Below are 20,220 nucleotides of genomic sequence, written 5' to 3'. Positions count from 1 at the left end.
CATTGCTGATGAAACAAACGAGCTTCAAAGACGAACGTTTCTGAATGTTTGAACTCTTAAGTTGTGGTTGTAAGATGAAGATGGGAGAGGGGGAGGAACTCTTGGTCAGTGCGGGCTTCAAAGCAGACAGGTGCAAAATGATCTCTCAAAGTAATGTGACACAGAAAGATTTCTTTCTGTGTCACTGTCCCCAAGCGTTATAAAGGGTTGATTCAGTCCAAAAGAGGAGTAGGAGCGTCAGGTCTCGTGTAACTAATACTGACTCAGGTAAGGAGCTACCATGCATTACTAATGAGAGAAACCCAGCCAAAGCGCATGCTGCGGTTTCCAAAGCTCTAAAAAAGTGAGTGGCAAGAGAGCTCCGTTTTGCCCCCCCCCCCTCTGCTTTTTATTTCAGTTTACCAAATTTACAAAAAGATCTGCGAAGGACGTTAACTTTTAAGATGCCATCATAGTTAAGGGCACCAGTCTGGACACTTTCCATCTTAAGAAGTTACCTTGAAATGAACATTGTGAGAAAAGTCAATTTCATGATACTGTGGGACATATTTTGGGTTCATTTTCTGCTGTTTTCCTTGGAAGGTAAGTTTTGTTTGTTTGCTTGGTGTTTTTTTTTTTTACTACAAATAATTGATAAAAGCTGTAAGAAATAAAATGCAATTGGTTGCTTTCTCCCCTTTCTTGCAAAAGAATAAAAACCTATTTCTGTTACTGAATAAGGTGTATTATTTATCTCAGGTATATTGAAAACAAAAGCAACTTTGATGCGGTAAAAAAAAGTTGTGGTCTAAATTGAGGAATTTTGGTTTAAAACAGCTAACAATGCAATTCTGTGCGTGGAAGCCAGTCCAACTGTATTCAACGGGATTTGTTTCCAATAAAGTGTGCAAATTTATTTCCCTTCCAAGTAACTTACAGCTTTCTTTTGGAGTTCTGCTTTTCCTTCAGAGCGTTGAAATGTTAGAAAAAAACATTTAACTGATGAAGTATTTCTTAGCTGACTTTTTATCCTGCATGCTAATAACAGAAGTTCTGGAGAGTCTGAGGAATTGTTTGAGACATTATGGCTTTATGGCAAAACTTAAAATGCATAAATAATAGTTTGTCATGCAGTAGATACGGATTGAAACAGATGGCTCTGTGTGTTATCTAAAAAGGGTGCTAAAGAGTCGATTTTTCCAAGTCAGAACTCTCATATTTAATGACAGTGAGCCTGATCTTGGAAGGATTGCATAGGAATCACTGCAGGACTTCCACTTAAGCCTTATATTTCATATGGCTGTCATCCAAAGCATACCTAGATACAGTATATGTAATTCACGCTGTGACTTATCTCTCAGTAAACATAGTTTAGATTGTGCAGTGCATGCAGTTTTCTTCATGTGTTCGAAAGCAGCAAGTTCTGAGTTCCCAAACACTTCAGTATTTTCAAATAACAGGGTTGTGCCACTCATAAAAAGTCTGTATTCTACCTTTGTCTGGTTGCATCTTAACGGAAAATCCTATTAAACATTTCTGTAAGAGTACAACTCATCCTTGTTTTTAAAACTGAACTCAGATTCATCGTAATCTTCTGAGCTCAGTCTAGAGCAGATACAAAGGGGAAGAGTGAGAGTCTTTCTGCCTTTTTTTTATCTAACAGGATCCCTCTGTGAATTGTCTCTTCTGAAAAGAACTCCAAGGTGAGTCTGCATTCATCATTTGCAGGATATAATAGTCCATTCAATAAGAGTGTATAGCATGACTCTGATGCATTGGAAGTACCAGTATATGAAATAAAAAGTAGCCGAATTAAGCAAGTATGTGCTAAACAAAAAAATTTTCGTGGTGATTTTCAGAGCATTAGCAGGCAAAACGTCACCCAAAGGCATTTTGTTGGTAATGAAATATGCCTGTTTTGTAACTGCGGTAATTGAATGTAAGGCAAGCTTGGGAAAAAAGTGCTTTTGATTGTGTTACATGGTGCTTGGAGCTGAAAAGAAATATTTGAAAATGTTTATCTGAACTACCAATTATAATACGCTACTTGCATGGGTGTGGTGGAAGTATAAAGTCAATATACAGGTGAAACTCGAAAAATTAGAATATCGTGGAAAAGTCCATTTATGTAAGCAATTGTTTTCGTTAGCTACTGGAGTTTAATATACGAGATAGACTCATGACATGCAAAGCGAGATATGTCAAGCTTTTGTTTGTTATAATTGTGATGATTATGGCGTGCAGCTGATGAAAACCCCAAAGTTGAAATTGTTAATTTGGGGTTCTCATTAGCTGTATGCCATAATCATCACAATTATAACAAATAAAGACTTGACATATCTTGCTTTGCATGTCATGAGTCTATCTCATATATTAGTTTCACCTTTTAAGTTGAATTACTGAAAGAAATGTTACAGGTAGGTAGCTGTGTTGGTCTGCCATAGTCAAAACAAAATAAAATAAAAAATTACTTCCAGTAGCACCTTAGAGACCAACTAAGTTAGTTCTTGGTATGAGCTTTCGTGTGCATCTGAAGAAGTGTGCATGCACACAAAAGCTCATACCAAGAACTAACTTAGTTGGTCTCTAAGGTGCTACTGGAAGTAATTTTTTATTTTATTTTGTACTGAAAGAAATGAACCTTTCCACAATATTCTAATTTTTTGATTTTCACCAGTATATCAATTATTTCAGTTTAATTAGGATTCTCTTTAAGTAGAAAGATACACTGTTTTGTAGACTTAAACACAATACCCCCCCCAAAAAATGTAGGGCCTAATCTCTTTGTCAAATTATTTGCATGCAGCAATGTAGGACACATTACCCTCAATTAAATGGGATGCTCTTAAATAAGGAAGGCCATCCAGAAGATGAAGGGCCTAGTAAGAATAATTTACCTGATAACTGCTTATGTTATTGAAAGCAGAGGTAGTTATTTTGGATCTTAAAACTATCCTTAGAGTCCATTAATTCTAATTTCTCTGTATTGCTGTTGCCATAGGTGATAGTCCACACAGTAGTAGCTAAATTATATTTAACAATTGAACTGCCACTGCTTTGGTGGCAATTTCAGTTGCAAGTCAGGCAAGATAAACAAGTGAGGTGTAACCTGACCTTGAAAAGCACTTGAGTGTGTCACCATTTGCTCCCCTACAATATTCCGTAAAACAGACTGAGATCTTGGTATCACATCATTTCAATTACCAGTTTCATAAAAAGCAAAATGGGGAGGAAGCTGTTCAAGCTATCTTGTCCACACCTTGCCCAAGGCAGAAAACCCTCAACATATACCTGAATCAATTACCTGGCACACTGGATGGCTGCTCTATCTCACTGCAACCTCAAGCAGAGGCTAGATAACCATTTGAAGATGTGTTAGCTTTGCTGAGGTCTTCCTGCATGAAGCAAGGGTTTCGACTGGAAGGCCTATGGAGCACCCTTCAACGCTCACTGACTATTATTCAATTGACAGCATATTTCTTTGTTAAAAACTGCCCGTAGGACCACTGACCTAAATCTATGCATACTCAGCAGTTTGGATCGGGGAATTTAATTCAGCTCTTGTTTTACATACTAAAGTAGAACCGAGTTATTTCTCTTACTAACTGTTCACTTTGAAAGGCAAATAAAAAAAGGGGGGGGGGGTTCCCTCTTGTATTTTGTCACCCGAGAGAAGAAAAAGAGGGGACAAATGTTGAACATGAACTTTAAAAAGGGGGGAAAGAAAAGAAGAATTAACTCAAGAAAGGTGTCTTTGATAAAGTGAGAGAAATCAAAGAGAAACACCTCTCTCCTGGGAGCCTGCCGATTCAGGTTGCTTCGAGACCTTTGATTATACAAGATTCTTTTTGTTTTCTTCCAGGAATGAATTTAATGCAATTCGTCAGAAAAGAGATCTCTTAGCAGCTGAGGTAGGTTATACCTCAAAGGGAGAAAAGAAAAACCCACACCCTCTCACCCATCAGCCTACAAGGGGAGCTTGCTATCCCTACAATGAAGCCTTTGTGCAACAGAATGGAAATGGTAATAGCAAGGCAGGGATGAGGAGGAGTTGCTTTTCCATACCTGTTTTCCTGCAATTCTCAAAATGCAAACCTACATTCAGCCATTCATTCATTCTTTGCAAATCACTTCTTGAATTAACCACCCCAACAAACCAAGTGACGCACATCAAGCGGGGTAGGGGGGTGTATTTCACTGTTATCTCTTTTGTGAGAGCAAACAAAGAGACTGGGAATTTTGTTAGTGCTTGGCAAAAGGCAAGATCATGAAACAGTAGATGAGCTGTTTTTCAGACGGTGCTGTTATTGTGACAGCTTCTGCTCCGCTCTACAATAGGTTCCCAGGACAGAGTTGCTTACTTGTGAAAAGTGCTCTCCCTGCTTCAGTGCCTCACTACATTGGAGATCTCTGCAGACTAGTTTTCTAATATAACGGTCGGTTTTAATGTACAGCAGGGTTGGGGAGCCTCTGGCCTGGGACCAAATGCAGCCCTCCAGGTTTCAGTACCTAGTCCTTGGAACTCTTCCCAGGCCACACCCCTTGGTGCCCCTGCATTAGTCCCCAAAATGGTTTCACCCAGCTGCTCTGGATGGAGGGTAGAGAGGTGTGTCTGTGTGCGTTGAAACCAGCCTACTACACTAAGGTAAAATTTAAATTCGTTGCTGTACCCACTTTTGCCTCTAATTCTGTTCACCAGTGTCATGTGGCCCTTGGAAGGTTGTCCAGAAGGGAAAATGGTCCCCTGGCAGAAAATATTCCCCATCCCTAATGCACAGTTCTTTTAGATAAGAGTGGAGTAGAGAACCGGGCTTTTGGGTCAGCTCTGAACCAATACCTGTTGAACAAGGAGGGCTTTCAGGTCCCAGCACTGAGAGCCCAGACCCTACACTTGGGAGACATTCATGCAGGTTCTGAGACCTTCAGACTTGCCTTAAGATACTCATTAAGCTGCTTTATTGTCTTAATTTGCTGCTGGGTTTGCTGCTCCATTTTCATTTCAACCAAATGCCTTTGCTGTTCCAAGGCCTCCGTCCTTGCTCCAAGCTGCTATTTTGACTATTGTGATGCCTTCATTTGCTGTTTCGATACATACCACTGAGCCTCTTGGGCTTGCCAATCAGAGGGTCGGTGGTTCGGATCCTCACAGTGGGGTGAGCTCCCATTGCTCTGTCCCAGCTCATGCCGACCGAGCAGTTCGAAAGCACGCCAGTGCAAGTAGATGAATAGGTACTGCTGCGGCGGGAACGTAAACGGCATTTCCATGTGCTCTGGTTTCCATCATGCTGTTCCGTTGCACCAGAAGCGGTTTAGTCATGCTGGCTACATGACTCGGAAAGCTGTCTGTGGACAAACGCCAGCTCCCTCGGCCTGAAAGCGAGATGACCGCCGCAACCCCATAGTCACCTTTGACTAGACTTAACCATCCAGGGGTCATTTACCTTACTATTATTATTATTATTATTATTATTAATTATGAATGTTTCTGAAACTTCCTCTGTTTTAGTTCAGTCACATCAAGTTAGTTTCTCTCAAATAAGAGGTCATCTCACCGCTAATGCCATTGTTATGTGCTTCCATTTTCCTGAGCAGTGGGATGTCCCAGGACCAGTGCTACTAACCTAAATTTGCCGAAAGAGTCTCTCCCATTCAAAAGACCCTAAAGAAACAACTACAGTTTTAACATTAACTCCTAGTGAGGAAACACCTACCACTATTAACAAGCAAATTCTCTAAGAAAGGAAGGTTGTCCCATCATGGTGTAGCAGCTTTATGTGCAAAGGACCAACCCATGTGATCAAAAAAGTAAGGGAAGAATTGCACATTGTCCATACTCTATATGTACATGTCACATGCTTCACAAGTGTAGCCTCAAAGGTATGTGTATTGGTGTACACCTCCTGCTTCATTAGACATACAGCTCTCCCACCTTGGGTGAATGTGTGAACAGCAGTCTGGTGGCTTTTAAGAAACATCAGTGGTGGACACAAATGACACAAAATGGCAGTACATTTAACCTGTACATTTCAGATATGGAATACAGTTTCAATTTTAATGTATCACTTATATAAATTTTAAGTAGTGCCCACGTCTGTTAGCTTGCTGTTTGTGCAACAAATCTAGTGTTGGAGTTATCAAGGGGTATTGGCTCTTGCGTGCCGTCTCTATGTTAATTCAGGATAATTTTGTTTAATTATCTTAATTTTCTTTTGCACCAAACAGTTGTTTTGTACTTCCAAGGGCTTTAATTAAACTTGCACGATTTGCTTTTGTCTTTGTCTTTCTCTCTTAGACTGCTGCAGTTTCTTCTGGGACTCACATACATGAGGCCTTCTCTCAGGCTCAGAACTCATCAGGAGGTCAGTGCCATATCATTACTATGATGCCTCTTTGAAAAGACATTTGTGAAATGTTCCATACAATAATCATTGCCAGTAATTCTATTCACGAATGCTGATAAACAATTTGATTTTCTAGAGTTTATTACATTATTACATAGAGGATTGAAAGTGGTCCTGTGAAACCACAGGCCAAACTCATGGGATCCAGCAAACATAGCAACAATTCTACACATTAGTTGCTGCAACCTCTTTGACCTTACCATGCACTGAAAAAGACTTTTCATTGTTTAAGTATTTACTGTGTTTCTCCTGCTCCCTGACCAAGCCAATAAAATCATAGAATCATAGAGTTGGAAGAGACCACAAGGGCCATCCAGTCCAACCCCCTGCCAAGCAGGAAACGCCATCAAAGCATTCCTGACATATGGCTGTCAAGCCTCTGCTTAAAGACCTCCAAAGAAGGAGACTCCACCACACACCTTGGCAGCAAATTCCACTGTCGAACAGCTCTTACTTATTTCGGGGGTGGAGGGCATCAATAGTTGGTAACCTACTATGCCTCTATATTGAATTTGAAATTGTTTTTACATACGTTTTTTAAAAATAAAAACTGTTGTTCTACATAGAATTCTAAAATTGTTTTTGATTACTGATGTTTTTACTGTATGATTGCGTCAATATATTTTTTATGGGAAGTAGTTCATAAATGGAATCAAATGGCTAAATGCACTCTTAAGTTCCATATTTAATATGTAACAACCTGAGATTTTATAGTGTATTTCAAGTGTCTGGTATCTCAGTATCATCACCAAAAACTTTTATTGCACTAGCCAAAGGCCATGCCACCATCCAAAAACATCAACATTCACTAGCATCCCAGTGATGATTACAACTGCCCTGTAATGTATGCTAGTACTATTCCCACCGTTATGATAGAGATTTTGGAGACTGGCACTGAAGCTGAGAGAAAAGTGGAATGCTTTAGGCCACCATGTGAGTCCCTGCTTGAGAAAGATTTGAACAAAAGTTTTCCCATTTCACACTCATACACTGCAATTCTACATGTGCTTACTCAAAAGTGCATCCTATTGGCTTCAGTGGTGCTTATTCCCAAGTTGTAGTTTAGCAATGTCTGTAGGACATTCTCACACCTGGGCTGCATTGTACCATCCAGGCTTTCCCTGACATTTTGTCAATTCGGCCACATTTCCCCCCAACGCCATTTTTACATCCAAAAATCAGGACATGTCAGGAATTATCCTGATATATGGCAAGCCTATATGGGATGATCCTTTTAACTTATTACAGTGGTACCTTGGGTTAAGAATTTAATTCGTTCTGGAGGTCCGTTCTTAACCTGAAACTGTTCTTAACCTGAAGCACCACTTTAGCTAATGGGACCTCCCGCTGCCACTGCGCCACCAGAGCACAATTTCTGTTCTTATCCTGAAGCAAAGTTCTTAACCTGAAGTGTTATTTCTGTGTTAGCGGAGTTTGTAACCTGAAGCGTATGTAACCTGAGGTACCACTGTATATACTTTTCATAGAGTTCAGTTCTGAGAGAACTCTTTCAGTTTTGAAAAGAAGGAACTGAATATATGCTTGGTGAGGAATGATACATTGTAGCTTTTTGCAGCAATAAAGGTATTGGTGATTTCCGGTCTGCATGTGGCAACACAACCTTTCAATAAGTGGAAGGAAGCACTGTTTTTTGTTGTTGCTGCCATTAGCATAAGAACTGGCAAATAATATACCAAAGAAAAAATAATTTGGTCTTTATGTCTTATAGAAGAAAGCTGGTACAGTTTTCTTTAATATGGGCAAACTTTTATTCAAACTATGCAGAATGTTCATGTAGTTTGTGTGTTGTTGACTTCTGGCTGTTTCTGCTGTGCAGGTTCTTGTCCTCAAGAATGCCTTAATGGAGCAGTTTGCACAGAGGCAGGAATTTGTGACTGTGAGACTTTCCAGGCACAAGGTGAACGGTGCCAAATTGGTAAGTTCCAGGAAGATGTTAAGGAGCTGAATTTCACATTAATGCGAGATGTTACGACCTTGTTTGTTAAAACAGTAATGCATACAATGCTTTTGCATTTTGCTTCCAACAGTTTGTGGAAGTGAATTGTAAAAGTGTTACACATATCACTATTTTAACTCTTTTTTTTTGAATGGAAAATTTTTATTCTTTGTAAACTACTTTGAGACCCAGATGAGGTGAAAAGCAGGGTATATATTTTTCAAACAAACAAACATAATCAAATGCTAGATCCCAGTTTAATTGCATTGAAGTTTCACGAAAAGTCCAGTTTACACTGGGTTATATTCAGCCACCTGCAGTTTCTGTACAGAGTCAGTGATAAATGGATACAGGAACTGATCCTGTGCCATCACAAATAGCCTGTGCTGAAGATGGCTGAATCTGCATGGTGAGCCACTACATTTGAGTAAATTGTTGCATGAGCCAGCCTCCACATGATTGCATGGAAAGTAGCTGTCTACCTGCGTGAGTCTGCCATGAATCTCAATGAAATTAATAGTACTATTTAACTAATTAACAAGAATAATTGGGTTTCAATGCAAGCAATTACAATTTTATCCCCTCTCTTTAAGAGCTCTGAAGTTGAGCAACATTCAGCCTGTGTGCTGTTTTCCTTCTCTTCCACACCGCAAGGAGAGATGTTACATCTGTGAAATTCTTCTCTTTTTTATTTTTTATTTTTTGCTCCATCTTGAGCTCATGTTCTCTGGTTGCAAACCAAATTTGAATGCAAGTGAAGGAACCACACACTTGGCTGATTGGCTGGTGCCATTTGGATTTCGCCTGCCACGTAGCAATTAGTCACAACTTGTAAGTTGCGGATAGGTCTGGTTCAGGTGATAGGCATGGCACGTGAGGTGGCCACGCCTATGTAAATGAAGGATATTCCGGTAGAGGAATCCAGGGACTCATTGGTTTGGCGTTCCCTGAAAGGGGTCTGCCCGCACCCGAGTCCAGGGGACATGAGGGCGGCTGATTGGTGCTCCAACCAGCAGCTGTCCCTGGTGTTCATCCTTGGCTGTCCTACGAACGTGGCTCTGGGACAGCACTGCCTGCAAGGGTGCAGGGAGTTAGTCGAACCAGAACCTATGCAACCACTCACTTGGTTGTAATCAATAAAGTTGTGGCCTAAATTTCTGCCAAAAACCAAACCAAATATCTGACTCTGGTGTGAATTTATTTGGGGAAAGGTAAAAGGTCTAAACACGCAATACTCAAGCTGTTCATGTGGTGCCAACGTGAATGTGAATTGATTTTTTTGATTGTGATCCAAATAATCTGGCCTACATCTGACACGCTTCTCTTAAATCATCCCATTTATAACCTGAATTTTTAATGTGTCATTATATTATATATATATATATCTGATATGATGTATATATTTGAAATGGGCTATGTTATATTTGCCACATGGGCTTCTTTTGCTGCACCTGCGAACCAACACTTTGCTCTTTCTAGTTCCAAATGCTGGCAAAGACAGAGATGGAATTTGCAAATCATGGGGTCAGCATCACTTTGAAACATTTGATGGCATCTATTATTACTTCCCGGGAAATTGTTCATACATTTTTGTGAAAGACTGCAGTGATCCAGAGCCTCAATACACTGTGTGGGTAAGATTGGGAATTTGGCTTGAGAAGGAAGTAAAAACAGAATAAAAAATGTGTACAACATTTCTTTCCACTTTAACTCCTCTGTAGTTGCTCTGCACAGATTGTAATGTTTTTTATTTAAATATATATATATCTGCTTTTCAAGACAATTCATACATGCATAGCTGGTGTTGATGCCCAGGTTTAAGAGAGAAACATGTATGATTCTATGTCTGATCTCCTTTGCATGGGATTTGTGCTTGTGAGTTCTGACTAGGGATGTGGGAAAAATTTGATTTGATTACCAAAGCTATCTAATTTACGCTTTCCAAAGCAACACATGAAGCAAAAACCAACCATCCTTAAAAGTTCGCAGTGCGCTGAATTTTGCAGTGCAGTTCCCCAGCTGAGTCCTGTATATAAAAATGTTTATACAAGAGTAAAGCATGCATTGAAATGAATATATTAGTGAAAACAACATGAAAATGTGTTACATTACAGGAAATAGTTATGCAAACGTGTGTATATTAGGCAAAATTGCATATAGGCATGTGTATATTAGGGGTGGATGCGGATGGCGCTGTGGTCTAAATGACTGAGCCTCTTGGGCTTGCCAATCAGAAGGTCAGCGGTTCGAACCCCTCGACAGGGTAAGCTCCCGTTGCTTTGTCCCTGCTTCTGCCAACCTAGCAGTTCAAAAGCATACCAGTGCAAGTAGATAAATAGGTACCGCTGTGGTGGGAAGGCCGCTCCCTGCAAGGCCCTTTCCACCTGGCCTAGGGGGTGGGGCCCACACCCACAAGCTCCACAAAAGAGGCTCCTCATGTGTCAGAGGAACATCACCTGGCTATTGTTTTATTGTTTTATTGATTTAGTATGCTGTAAACCACTTTGAGATTTTTATTAAAAATATAAAGCGGAAAGAAATTTTAAAAATAAAATAAAATAAGGTAAAGGGCATTTCCACGTGCTCTGGCTTCAGTCAGGTGTTCCCTTGCACCAAAAGCAAATTAGGCATGCTGGCCACATGACCCAGAAAGCTGTCTGTGGACAAACGCCGGCTCCCTCAGCCTGAAGTGAGATGAGTGCTGCACCTCACAGTCGCTTTTTGACGGGACTTAACCATCCCCGGGGTCCTTTACCTTTTTACCTTATATTAGAAGAAATATGCAATAAAATGCTCATGAATTTTCATGAAGACTTGAAAAAAAGGCAAACTGATGTGGAAATAATGGGGAACTGAATTTTAGACTGGAAAATGAGAGAAACCAAAACTGATAGATTCACCCATCCTTAGTTCAGACACATATGTTTATGGTGCCTGTGTTTAGACATGAGACCCAAAAGGATTCCTCACAACTAAGGGAAAGAGGCAGAAGACAGATCACATGCTTGTGACTTGAGTTTAAAGTCCATGGAAGTAGGGGTAAAATTCTTCAGCTGCATTGTGAAGTAGTTGAAATGATGCATATGTATTTTGTACTTGGATATTTGTACAAAAAATATGGGGTAAAAAGCTGTCCAAAGTATTATTTGGGGGTAAAGTTTATTATTCTTATTTCATTTTATAATGTATATAAACAGAGAGAACAATTATAACAACAGACAAATATTAAAAGGTGAAAAACCAAACTATGAAATAGGCACGTAGAATGAGTAGTTAGGTGCACATGAGTTAAAATTGCCCAAAGTATTATTGGTCCCAGTACTTGGTCTCTTTTGGAAAACAAGTTGAGCTGCTTGCAAATACCGGGCAAAATAATGCATTTGTTACTCATGTAAATCTATTTCTCCCCATTAAGATTAACAACAGCCCACGTTGTGTTGGTTCGGTGTATTCTTGTTTGCGGTCAATCAGCTTGTTCTTTGCAAATCAGGAGGAAATAATCATATTGCGGCACGAAGTAAGAAAGGGGAGGATCAGGTAAACAGTCCAGAAGTTTTTATCTAAAGATGTTTTAAAATCAGAGATAAAGTATTGCGACAACGCTTAGGGAAATAATGTACCCTAATACAGCTCTATTACAGGTCCAGTGTGAATAAACTTTGATGTAGGAAATAAATATTGTTTTGGAGTATAAAAGCATTGCCCTCCCCCCACCCCACTGTAATGTCATTAAATCAATATGGGGAATAATATGAGCTCACATTAATTTATCTAAAGTGACAATTTATGTTTGAATGATGGAAAAAGGAAAAAGTATAATTAAAATCAAGAATTTCAACTGTACATTTTGATTGTACAGTGGCCCAGTTTGTGAACTACAGAAAGCTATAGTTAATGGTTTGCTGTGAATGCACCAATCTCATTCCCTTTGCTCCTCTTCAGTCACATGCAGGAGAAAAAAGCCACGATTCCTGCCTTAACATTAGGTCTGAACTGAAAATTGTGCTTTGTTTTACTGAAACTGCAATCAGTAAACCAAGAACAAATCTTGGCTTTAAATCATGGTTTGTTGTGAGTGAAACAAACCACAACCCCTGGTTTGGATGTAACACTAAGCCAAGGACCATAGTTTGTTACTCCTATGTGAGAGTGAGAGTGTGGATGAGTAAAGTGGTTGAGATCAGCACATTCATTGTAAACTATGGTTTACTGTGCTGTGAGCAAGGCCTCATATATATGTCTGTTGAAAACCTTCAGTGCTGCCAGGTGTACGTTGGCAATTAAGGAAATATCCTATAATAGTGGATTTCTGATTTTAATTTTTTATATAGTTTTTATTGTATGGTTTTATGTATCAAATGAGTAAAAAGACAACATGAAATGCACTTGACTTGCACTTTTTGAACTGAAACTTTTTCTGCTTCCCCAGATTGAGATTGCCCCAAACAATTGGAAACATTTTCATTGAAAGATTAGCAGATTATATTCTGGTGAAAACTACTTTTGGCTTTTCCCTAGCTTGGGATGGAAGCTCCGGGATTTACATCAAACTGACTGAAGAACACCAGGGGAAAACATGTGGTTTGTGTGGAAACTATAACAGCAACGCATCGGATGATCTCGTAATACAAAATAGTAAGCAGATAGCCGAGTCAGACAATTTGTGAATGCAACCCTCATGGATCCTAGCCTCTTACAAGTGTAAGGGAACACTGCAAGGATATTGTACAGTGGTACCTCTACCTACGTTCACCTCCAGTTACGTATCCTTTGGGATAGGTGCATGGCAAAACCAGAATTATTTTTCTGAGTTTCGCAGAAGCGCTCTTCACGCTGCACGTCCGGATACGAACACCTCGGGATCCAACCGGAGCTCCGGAATGGAACCCGTGTGCAACCGGAGGTACCACTGTATTGTGAACTGTAGTTATCTTTTTCCCCCCAAGTTTTGTTTGGGGCAAAATGTCAATAGATTTATATAATGCTTATGCATGTTCAAAGTACACAATATCATTTTTTCTTGCTGCAATCCTTACAATAACCTTGTAAGGAAGGTCGGTGGTGTTAGCCTTGTATTACAACATAGGGGTCCGATGTTGAGAGAATGACTTGCATAAGGTCATCTTATTGCAGACATGAGATTCATGCTGGGTGTCTCCCATTTGGGAGCCATTGATGCTTTGCCAAGTGATAGCAAGATGCTTTCATATCAGCTCTATGGTGTACCCATAATTCAGAGCGAAGTAGATATGATGACAGAAGCCAACTGAGTTATACTCAGAGTAGTAGAGGCAGTGATGACTACCAACTTGAATGACTTTTAAAGAGAATTAGACAAATTCCTGGAGGATAAGGCTACCTATGGCTACTGGCCATATTGGCTATGTTCTCCCTCCACAGTTGGGGGCAGTAAATGCTTCTGAATCCCAGTTACTGCCAACCATGGTCTTGTGCCTTGAACTTGCTTGCGGGTTTCCTACATGCACAGCTTGGCCACTATGAGAATAGGATACTAAGCGAGAGGTACCATTTATCAGATCCAGTAGGCTCTTCTTATGTAGACCAAGTGAAAATAATGGACCTAAGTCATCTCCAATCATTTCAATGAGTCTACTCTGGATACAACCCAATGTGGTTAAAATTTTTTTTTATTGTGGCCACTAGTATGCCGTAAATGCCTTGTTGTATGAGATATGTTACAAAGGTTTAAGGTTTAATGAGCTCAGGTCAAGGGTGCTTTCAGACAGGCACATGGTGTCTGGAAATTGCAATCATTTCCATGACTGATAAACATAGGAAATATTTATATGCATAAATGGATGACTATTTTAATAATATCTACAGCAGGCTTCCTCAACCTCGGCCCTCCAGATGTTTTTGGCCTACAACTCCCATGATCCCTAGCAAGCAGGACAAGTGGTCAGGGATGATGGGAATTGTAGTCTCAAAACATCTGGAGAGTCCGAGTTTGAGGAAGCCTGATCTACAGTATATGCATTCACATGATGCTAGCCATATGTCATTTACTCTTGTGGGAAATTGTGTTGTTTAATAGGTGACTATAAGGAGGATATTGCTAAATTTGCTAACAGTTGGTCTGTGCAAACTCCAGATGATGCAGCTTGTGTAGCTATTGCCTCTGATTTTCCTAGTCCATGCTACATTGACACAGAATCTTATGAGGTAAGCTGACTAGATTGCTGTTTTTATAGAGTGGCCTCTAGGATATTTGTTTTTCTGGCCTTTGGTTCTGAGAGCACTGGATAGCAGAAATCTCATAGAAGAGAAATTTGCCGTTCTCTGATGCTCCTGCAGGCTTGCAGCATGTACCTTCATGTATGCTTAGGGGTAGGGAAAACTCCAATACAGTACTGATTTGTGGTGGGGTCACAAGAGAGAAATCCAGTTGTGTAGTGGAAGTCCTTATGCTAGTGGGATGAGATCACTGGATACAGTCCATGGACACTGGTAAATAGGTTGCGTGAAGAAGTTTAATCTGATTATCAGAAGTTCAGTGTGGGAAAATCTTTAATTCTTTTTTTATTTCAAAGAAATGTGAGGAAGTTAGAAGAGCTGTACTTTGGGCATGCTCAACTGCGAGTGCATACACTGCGTAGACTAGAGTTCATTTTATTGCCAAATTAAACTATGATTTAATTTTCATAGTTCCAGTTACAGGTAGGTAGCCGTGTTGGTCTGCCATAGTCAAAACAAAATAAAAAATAAAAAATTCCTTCCAGTAGCACCTGAGAGACTAACTAAGTTTCTTCTTGGTATGAGCTTTCGTGTGCATGCACACTTCTTCAGATACCATATACAGAAGAAGTGTGCATGCACACGAAAGCTCATACCAAGAACAAACTTAGTTGGTCTCTAAGGTGCTACTGGAAGGATTTTTTTTATTTTTTATTTAATTTTCATAGTTACTTAAAGAATGAAGAGTTCCTCAGGGGAATGTTCTCTCTTTCTTTATCACTGAACCTGGGAGATATTTTGCCAATTCAACACTGTTGGGAAGGGGCAAGCATTAGAAACACAATGTAGGACAACAGAGGGGTTATAGCAGAAATTGTACGGATCTCAGGGAGAGTTAAAAAGTGACCTTGGGATGGGGGAGGGAGGGAGAGAGAGAGCTCATTCTTATTTTATGAAATATACATGAATTAATAATCAGCTATATTCTTTTTTGCACAGAACATATACTTCAAGTGCCAAATACTCTTGCAGTTCCCTTTTCTCAGCTGCCACCAAAGCATAGATCCTTACCCCTATATTTCCAGCTGTATGAATGACCTTTGTAGGTAAGCAGAGTAAAAGCTTTCCTTCCTGTTTCTTTTTTGTATTGTCCCCAATTGGGTGGTGTATTGCGTTTTCACCATTATTGTTTCTTTGCCTTGTAAGTGATTTTCTCTATTCTTAAGTACTTGGAACAGTTCAAAATGTCAAAGTCAACTACAGTTAGACTCCCTGCCCCAATCTCCCATTAGTTTAGCTAGGAAATGAGCCGACTTCTTTACCTAGAAACTGTCTGTAGCTCAATCCATTGTCAGCCAAGCCAGATACACTTAATTTTCTCAGGGACAGCTCTTCACAGTAGCCTCCTGCAGAGCTGCAGAGAAACATATCTGCTGATTTGCTGGGGGACTGCAGAAAATGTAAAAAAAAAACAAACAAAAAACAACCTTTCTGTGGGCAGCTCCATAAACACAAAACAATGCAGTGTTTAAGTGGTGCCCCATTTCCCCAGCTTGTCAAAGGACTTTAGCTTGGGCACTTCTGATGCTCAACTCTTGTTTGAGATGAACACTATCAAGCCCATAAAGCTTGTTTCTATGCCCAGGCCCAGCAAACCTTTTTGACATCTCTTAGAAAACTTTCAGATTTTTCTATTTTATTTCTTGCAGGTGGGGGTGGGTTCATTAACTAGGCTTGGGCTATATGTGAAAGTGAATTCTTGCTCTGTGGCAGACTGCAGGAAGCAGCTTGTAGAATGACAGTTTATCTATGCCAAGGCATGTAGTTGGTGAGATTCATTTAATTGGATTATCTGTGGTAAGGTGAGGAGAGTGAGGGTAAGAAAACAGCATAATGGAGTTTGACATGGTGACTTTATAATAAGGGATTTCAAACCACCAGCACGCATACCATGTGATAGATCATTATATTAAACATAAAACTACTAGAAGCTGGAACATCTGCTGAAAGGTAGATTTCATTTTCATTTCAGTGTCTTTGGCACGGTTTCCAACTTCTGTTTTCTGTTTTGTGAACATAATGGACCTGTGTTCACAGAGCAGGGCTTTGCCACCTATGCACCCCCCTAAGAGTCCTGAAAGTGTACTCCTGAGGATTGAGGGGGACCCCCCCTTTGTGGTATAAGGGGGCTGTAGCAGGAAGGGGTTATTGCTGAAAACTGACTCCTAGCTTGTATTATATCAATTTTCTTATGAAGTTACGATAATCCTACAGTTTAAAGATTACAGATTTAATCAGCAAAGGTTCGTTTTTGTCTTTTCAGAGAGGACGATGATGAAACTTACTGCCGAGCAGTGACAGAGTATGCGCGATCATGTTCACATGCAGGCTACCCAGTGCGAGACTGGAGGGATGATTTTCCAGCATGTAGTAAGTTTGGTGAAGATTAGTACTTTAATACTAGGTCAGCCAAACAATAGCTTCAGTGCGTCAATCAGTGCTAAAGGTGTTTGTTGGACCAACCTAATACCACTGAGTCATTTCCACTGCAGCAACCCAGTGGTATAGATGGCTCATTGCAGCCATTCAGAGTGGAAACAAGAAAAATTATAAGTAATTGCTTTCATATTTTTGGATTTTGACTACTTGGCCAGGGTAATAGAGATGTTTCAATATCCTGTCAAAGCAGATGTTTAATCTACGTTACATTCATATAAATATTTATGTAAAATATTTATGTACCACCATTTTTCATACTAGATTTCAGGGTTATTTACATTTATTTACATTCTCTCTCTCTCTCTCTCTCTCTCTCTCTCTCTCTCTCTCTCACACACACACACACACACACACACAATCCTGGTTTCCTATAAATGTACATGTCTACAACTCCAGATTCTTTTTACTATGAATGTGCCTATGAAGGTCCTACTCAAAGATGTTTGGACTTGAAACATATGCTAAATTTAGGATACTAGTAATTAGTTACAGTACTATTAATACACTGTAGTACAATGCTTCGTGGGTGGTATTCAATGCTAGTCTCAAGGTAGACCCATTGAAGTTGATGAACACAACTAACATAGGATCATTAATTTATTGGGTTTGTGCAATATGTCTCCTTATCTAAATGCAATGACCAGGATCATAGCAATGTTTTGAACTTCTTGTATTTTAGCTGATAAGTGTGAAGAGAGTTTTATACATCGGGATTGTATTAGCTGTTGTCCCCCAACCTGCACTTTTGAGAAAGATTGTCTTGGCAGTAATCTTCATTGCTTAGATGGATGCTACTGTCCTGATGGTAAGTAAGCTACATTTTCAATTACTTATTTGAATGTTAAAACCACTCTGCTCACAACAGACATGTGTTTTAATGGGGACACTCCTTTTGACCTGCATCTTCTGAAGTTTCCATTGATTCTAGGTTGTATGTACAATAGAACCTGTAGAGTTCTGTGTAAAGATCATCAGAACATCAGGAAAGTGTATGTGTGTTTCTATTTCATTTCTATATATCTTTTTTTTCCTTCCCAACTCTTGCTATATACCGGTACTGTTTTGTGCATTGTTTTAAAAAGGTACTGAATACATTACAACTCTGGGTCAGTATGAAGGCTCACCAAATGTGTGAATGTCAGATATAGATATACAAGTAAAGAATGCTATTTGAGAGTTGACAGTATTGGTCACAGCAGTATTTGTTGTCTCTTAATAGGATGGTTTTGTTGTCTATACAGAAGTTCTCAATTTTAGGCCATAGTCTAGTCTAGACATGTACATATATGCTGTGAATTGGTGCAGATGTATCATGGCAGTCTCTTAATCCTGGTTAATTGATAGGGAACAAACTGACAGGTTGTGGACTTCTTTCTCTATTTACTACCATTATTACTTATCATCACCACCATCATTTTATTTCCATAGTTACATAATCACAAGCATAACCAAAGTAGTCATAAACAATAAAACCGAAAAGCAACTTGGACAATTTCCACACAAATCATAAAATCTAAAAATAGGGATACAGAAAATTAATATCAACAACAGCAACAAAATCCCCTAAACCATACTCTCATTGTTCATGCTGTCATCAGCCTCAACAGTGGTTAAGGATTAAATGGCAGTGCTGATATATTCCTTAACCACAATTGAGTATTAATGCTCAATTTAGTATCAAACTCTGTTGCATCCTAACCATGGTTGAGAAAACATGGTTTTAAACTGTCAAGTCCAGAGAAGGCCTTATCAACATCCCTCCCTAAACTTCACCTGATGAACATCTTTGCTACATAGTGAATGACAGGAGATACACACACACACACACACAAAATCTGTTTATTGTGATAACATAAATTGTATTTTTTATAACCTTAGGTCTCATAATGGACAATGGATCTTGTATTTCCCTCTCTGATTGTCCATGTGTTTATCACGGGACAGCATTTCCTGTTGGTTCAAAAATTGAGCAAGAATTGTAGTAACTGGTATGTAGACATTATTTCTATTATCTCTGTCTTGTGTCCGAATACCTTTACCGGTAATTACCTTACTTTAAAGCATTTGCCTTGTTGTGCTATTTATTGTGGGAGTTTTTATAGTTGCATTTATATAGTAAATATCAAAAGGTTTACGATGTTTTCTCCCAACATTCTATTTTGTTAACACATTGTCTACTTTGTTTTAGTATTGTATTGGTGGAATTTGGAACTGCACTGAACATGATTGCCCGGGTAATTTATTTTTTCTCCGTTTTTGTAAGATAATTTTCATTTACTTTTTATTAATATATTTAAATGTTGGTATCTTAATAAGTAAAAATACTAAAAGTGACACATCAGTCAAAATCTAACTAGTACAAAATATGTTGTAAACTTCTAACCACTAACAGTGAAATCTTATACATCTACTCAGAACTCAGTTCCATCGAATTCAGTGGGCGATATCCAACTAGATATTTAACTGTTCTTCCCTTAAGCTGAATGTTCAATCGTTGGTGATTCCCATTTCACAACTTTTGATGGTCGCCCATTATACCTTCCTTGGGATTTGTCAGTACATTCTGGTGAAGGGCACTGGGAAAGACAAATTCACAATTACTGTACAGAAAACTTCCATGTGGTCAGGTAAGGTCATGCTTAAAATAAATTTCATGCTGATATATAAATACCTACACCAGGGGCCAGCAAACCTTTTCAGCAGGGGGCCAGTCCACTGGACCCTCAGACCTTGTGGGGGGGGGTGGGACTATATTTTGGGGAAAAATTGAATGAATTCCTATGCCCCACAAAAAACCCAGAGAGTGCATTTTTAAAGAAAAGGACACATTCTTCTCATGTAAAAACATGCTGATTCCCGGGACCGTCCGCAGGCCGGATTTACTGGTAGAAGGCGATTGGGCTAGATCCGGCCCCGGGGCCTTAGTTTGACTACCCATGACCTACACCATTGGAGCCAATTCATTAATTAAGAGATTAGCAATAATAAATCATTCATTTTCTTAATATTGAGTGTCTACCTGATCATAACCTGGATTCCATTTCAGTTGTCAGTATTGCCTTTTTGTAAAACCAAGTGCGCCTTTTACCGAGATTAAGTCTACAGAGTTATTCATTCACGCATGATTACACAAGCATCTACATATTTGGTTACAGTCTGAGCAGGTGTCTTAGGCAGATAAATGCTCTT

The 20,220-nt window shown here is 39.4% G+C and overlaps 1 protein-coding gene across 1 annotated transcript in view; it reads left to right on the top strand.

Moving 5' to 3' along the window:
- Window positions 1–74: 74 nt before the first annotated feature.
- The window catches only part of OTOGL (otogelin like), an 83,707-nt gene continuing 63,561 nt past the window's right edge, over window positions 75–20,220 (top strand). Inside the window, 17 exon segments of the mRNA XM_033162657.1 lie at window positions 75–150; window positions 1,643–1,682; window positions 3,842–3,890; window positions 6,272–6,338; window positions 8,218–8,316; window positions 9,817–9,971; window positions 11,753–11,874; window positions 12,767–12,972; window positions 14,393–14,520; window positions 15,532–15,638; window positions 16,856–16,962; window positions 17,711–17,836; window positions 18,910–19,019; window positions 19,220–19,265; window positions 19,511–19,560; window positions 19,562–19,645; window positions 19,647–19,658. Coding sequence (XP_033018548.1) covers window positions 75–150; window positions 1,643–1,682; window positions 3,842–3,890; window positions 6,272–6,338; window positions 8,218–8,316; window positions 9,817–9,971; window positions 11,753–11,874; window positions 12,767–12,972; window positions 14,393–14,520; window positions 15,532–15,638; window positions 16,856–16,962; window positions 17,711–17,836; window positions 18,910–19,019; window positions 19,220–19,265; window positions 19,511–19,560; window positions 19,562–19,645; window positions 19,647–19,658 — 1,584 coding nt within the window.

Source organism: Lacerta agilis, chromosome 10 (genome assembly GCF_009819535.1).
Source record: "Lacerta agilis isolate rLacAgi1 chromosome 10, rLacAgi1.pri, whole genome shotgun sequence".
Taxonomy (NCBI): domain Eukaryota; kingdom Metazoa; phylum Chordata; class Lepidosauria; order Squamata; family Lacertidae; genus Lacerta; species Lacerta agilis.
Note: the sequence above shows the minus strand (reverse complement) of the source record. Positions and strands in the feature narration are given on the sequence as shown.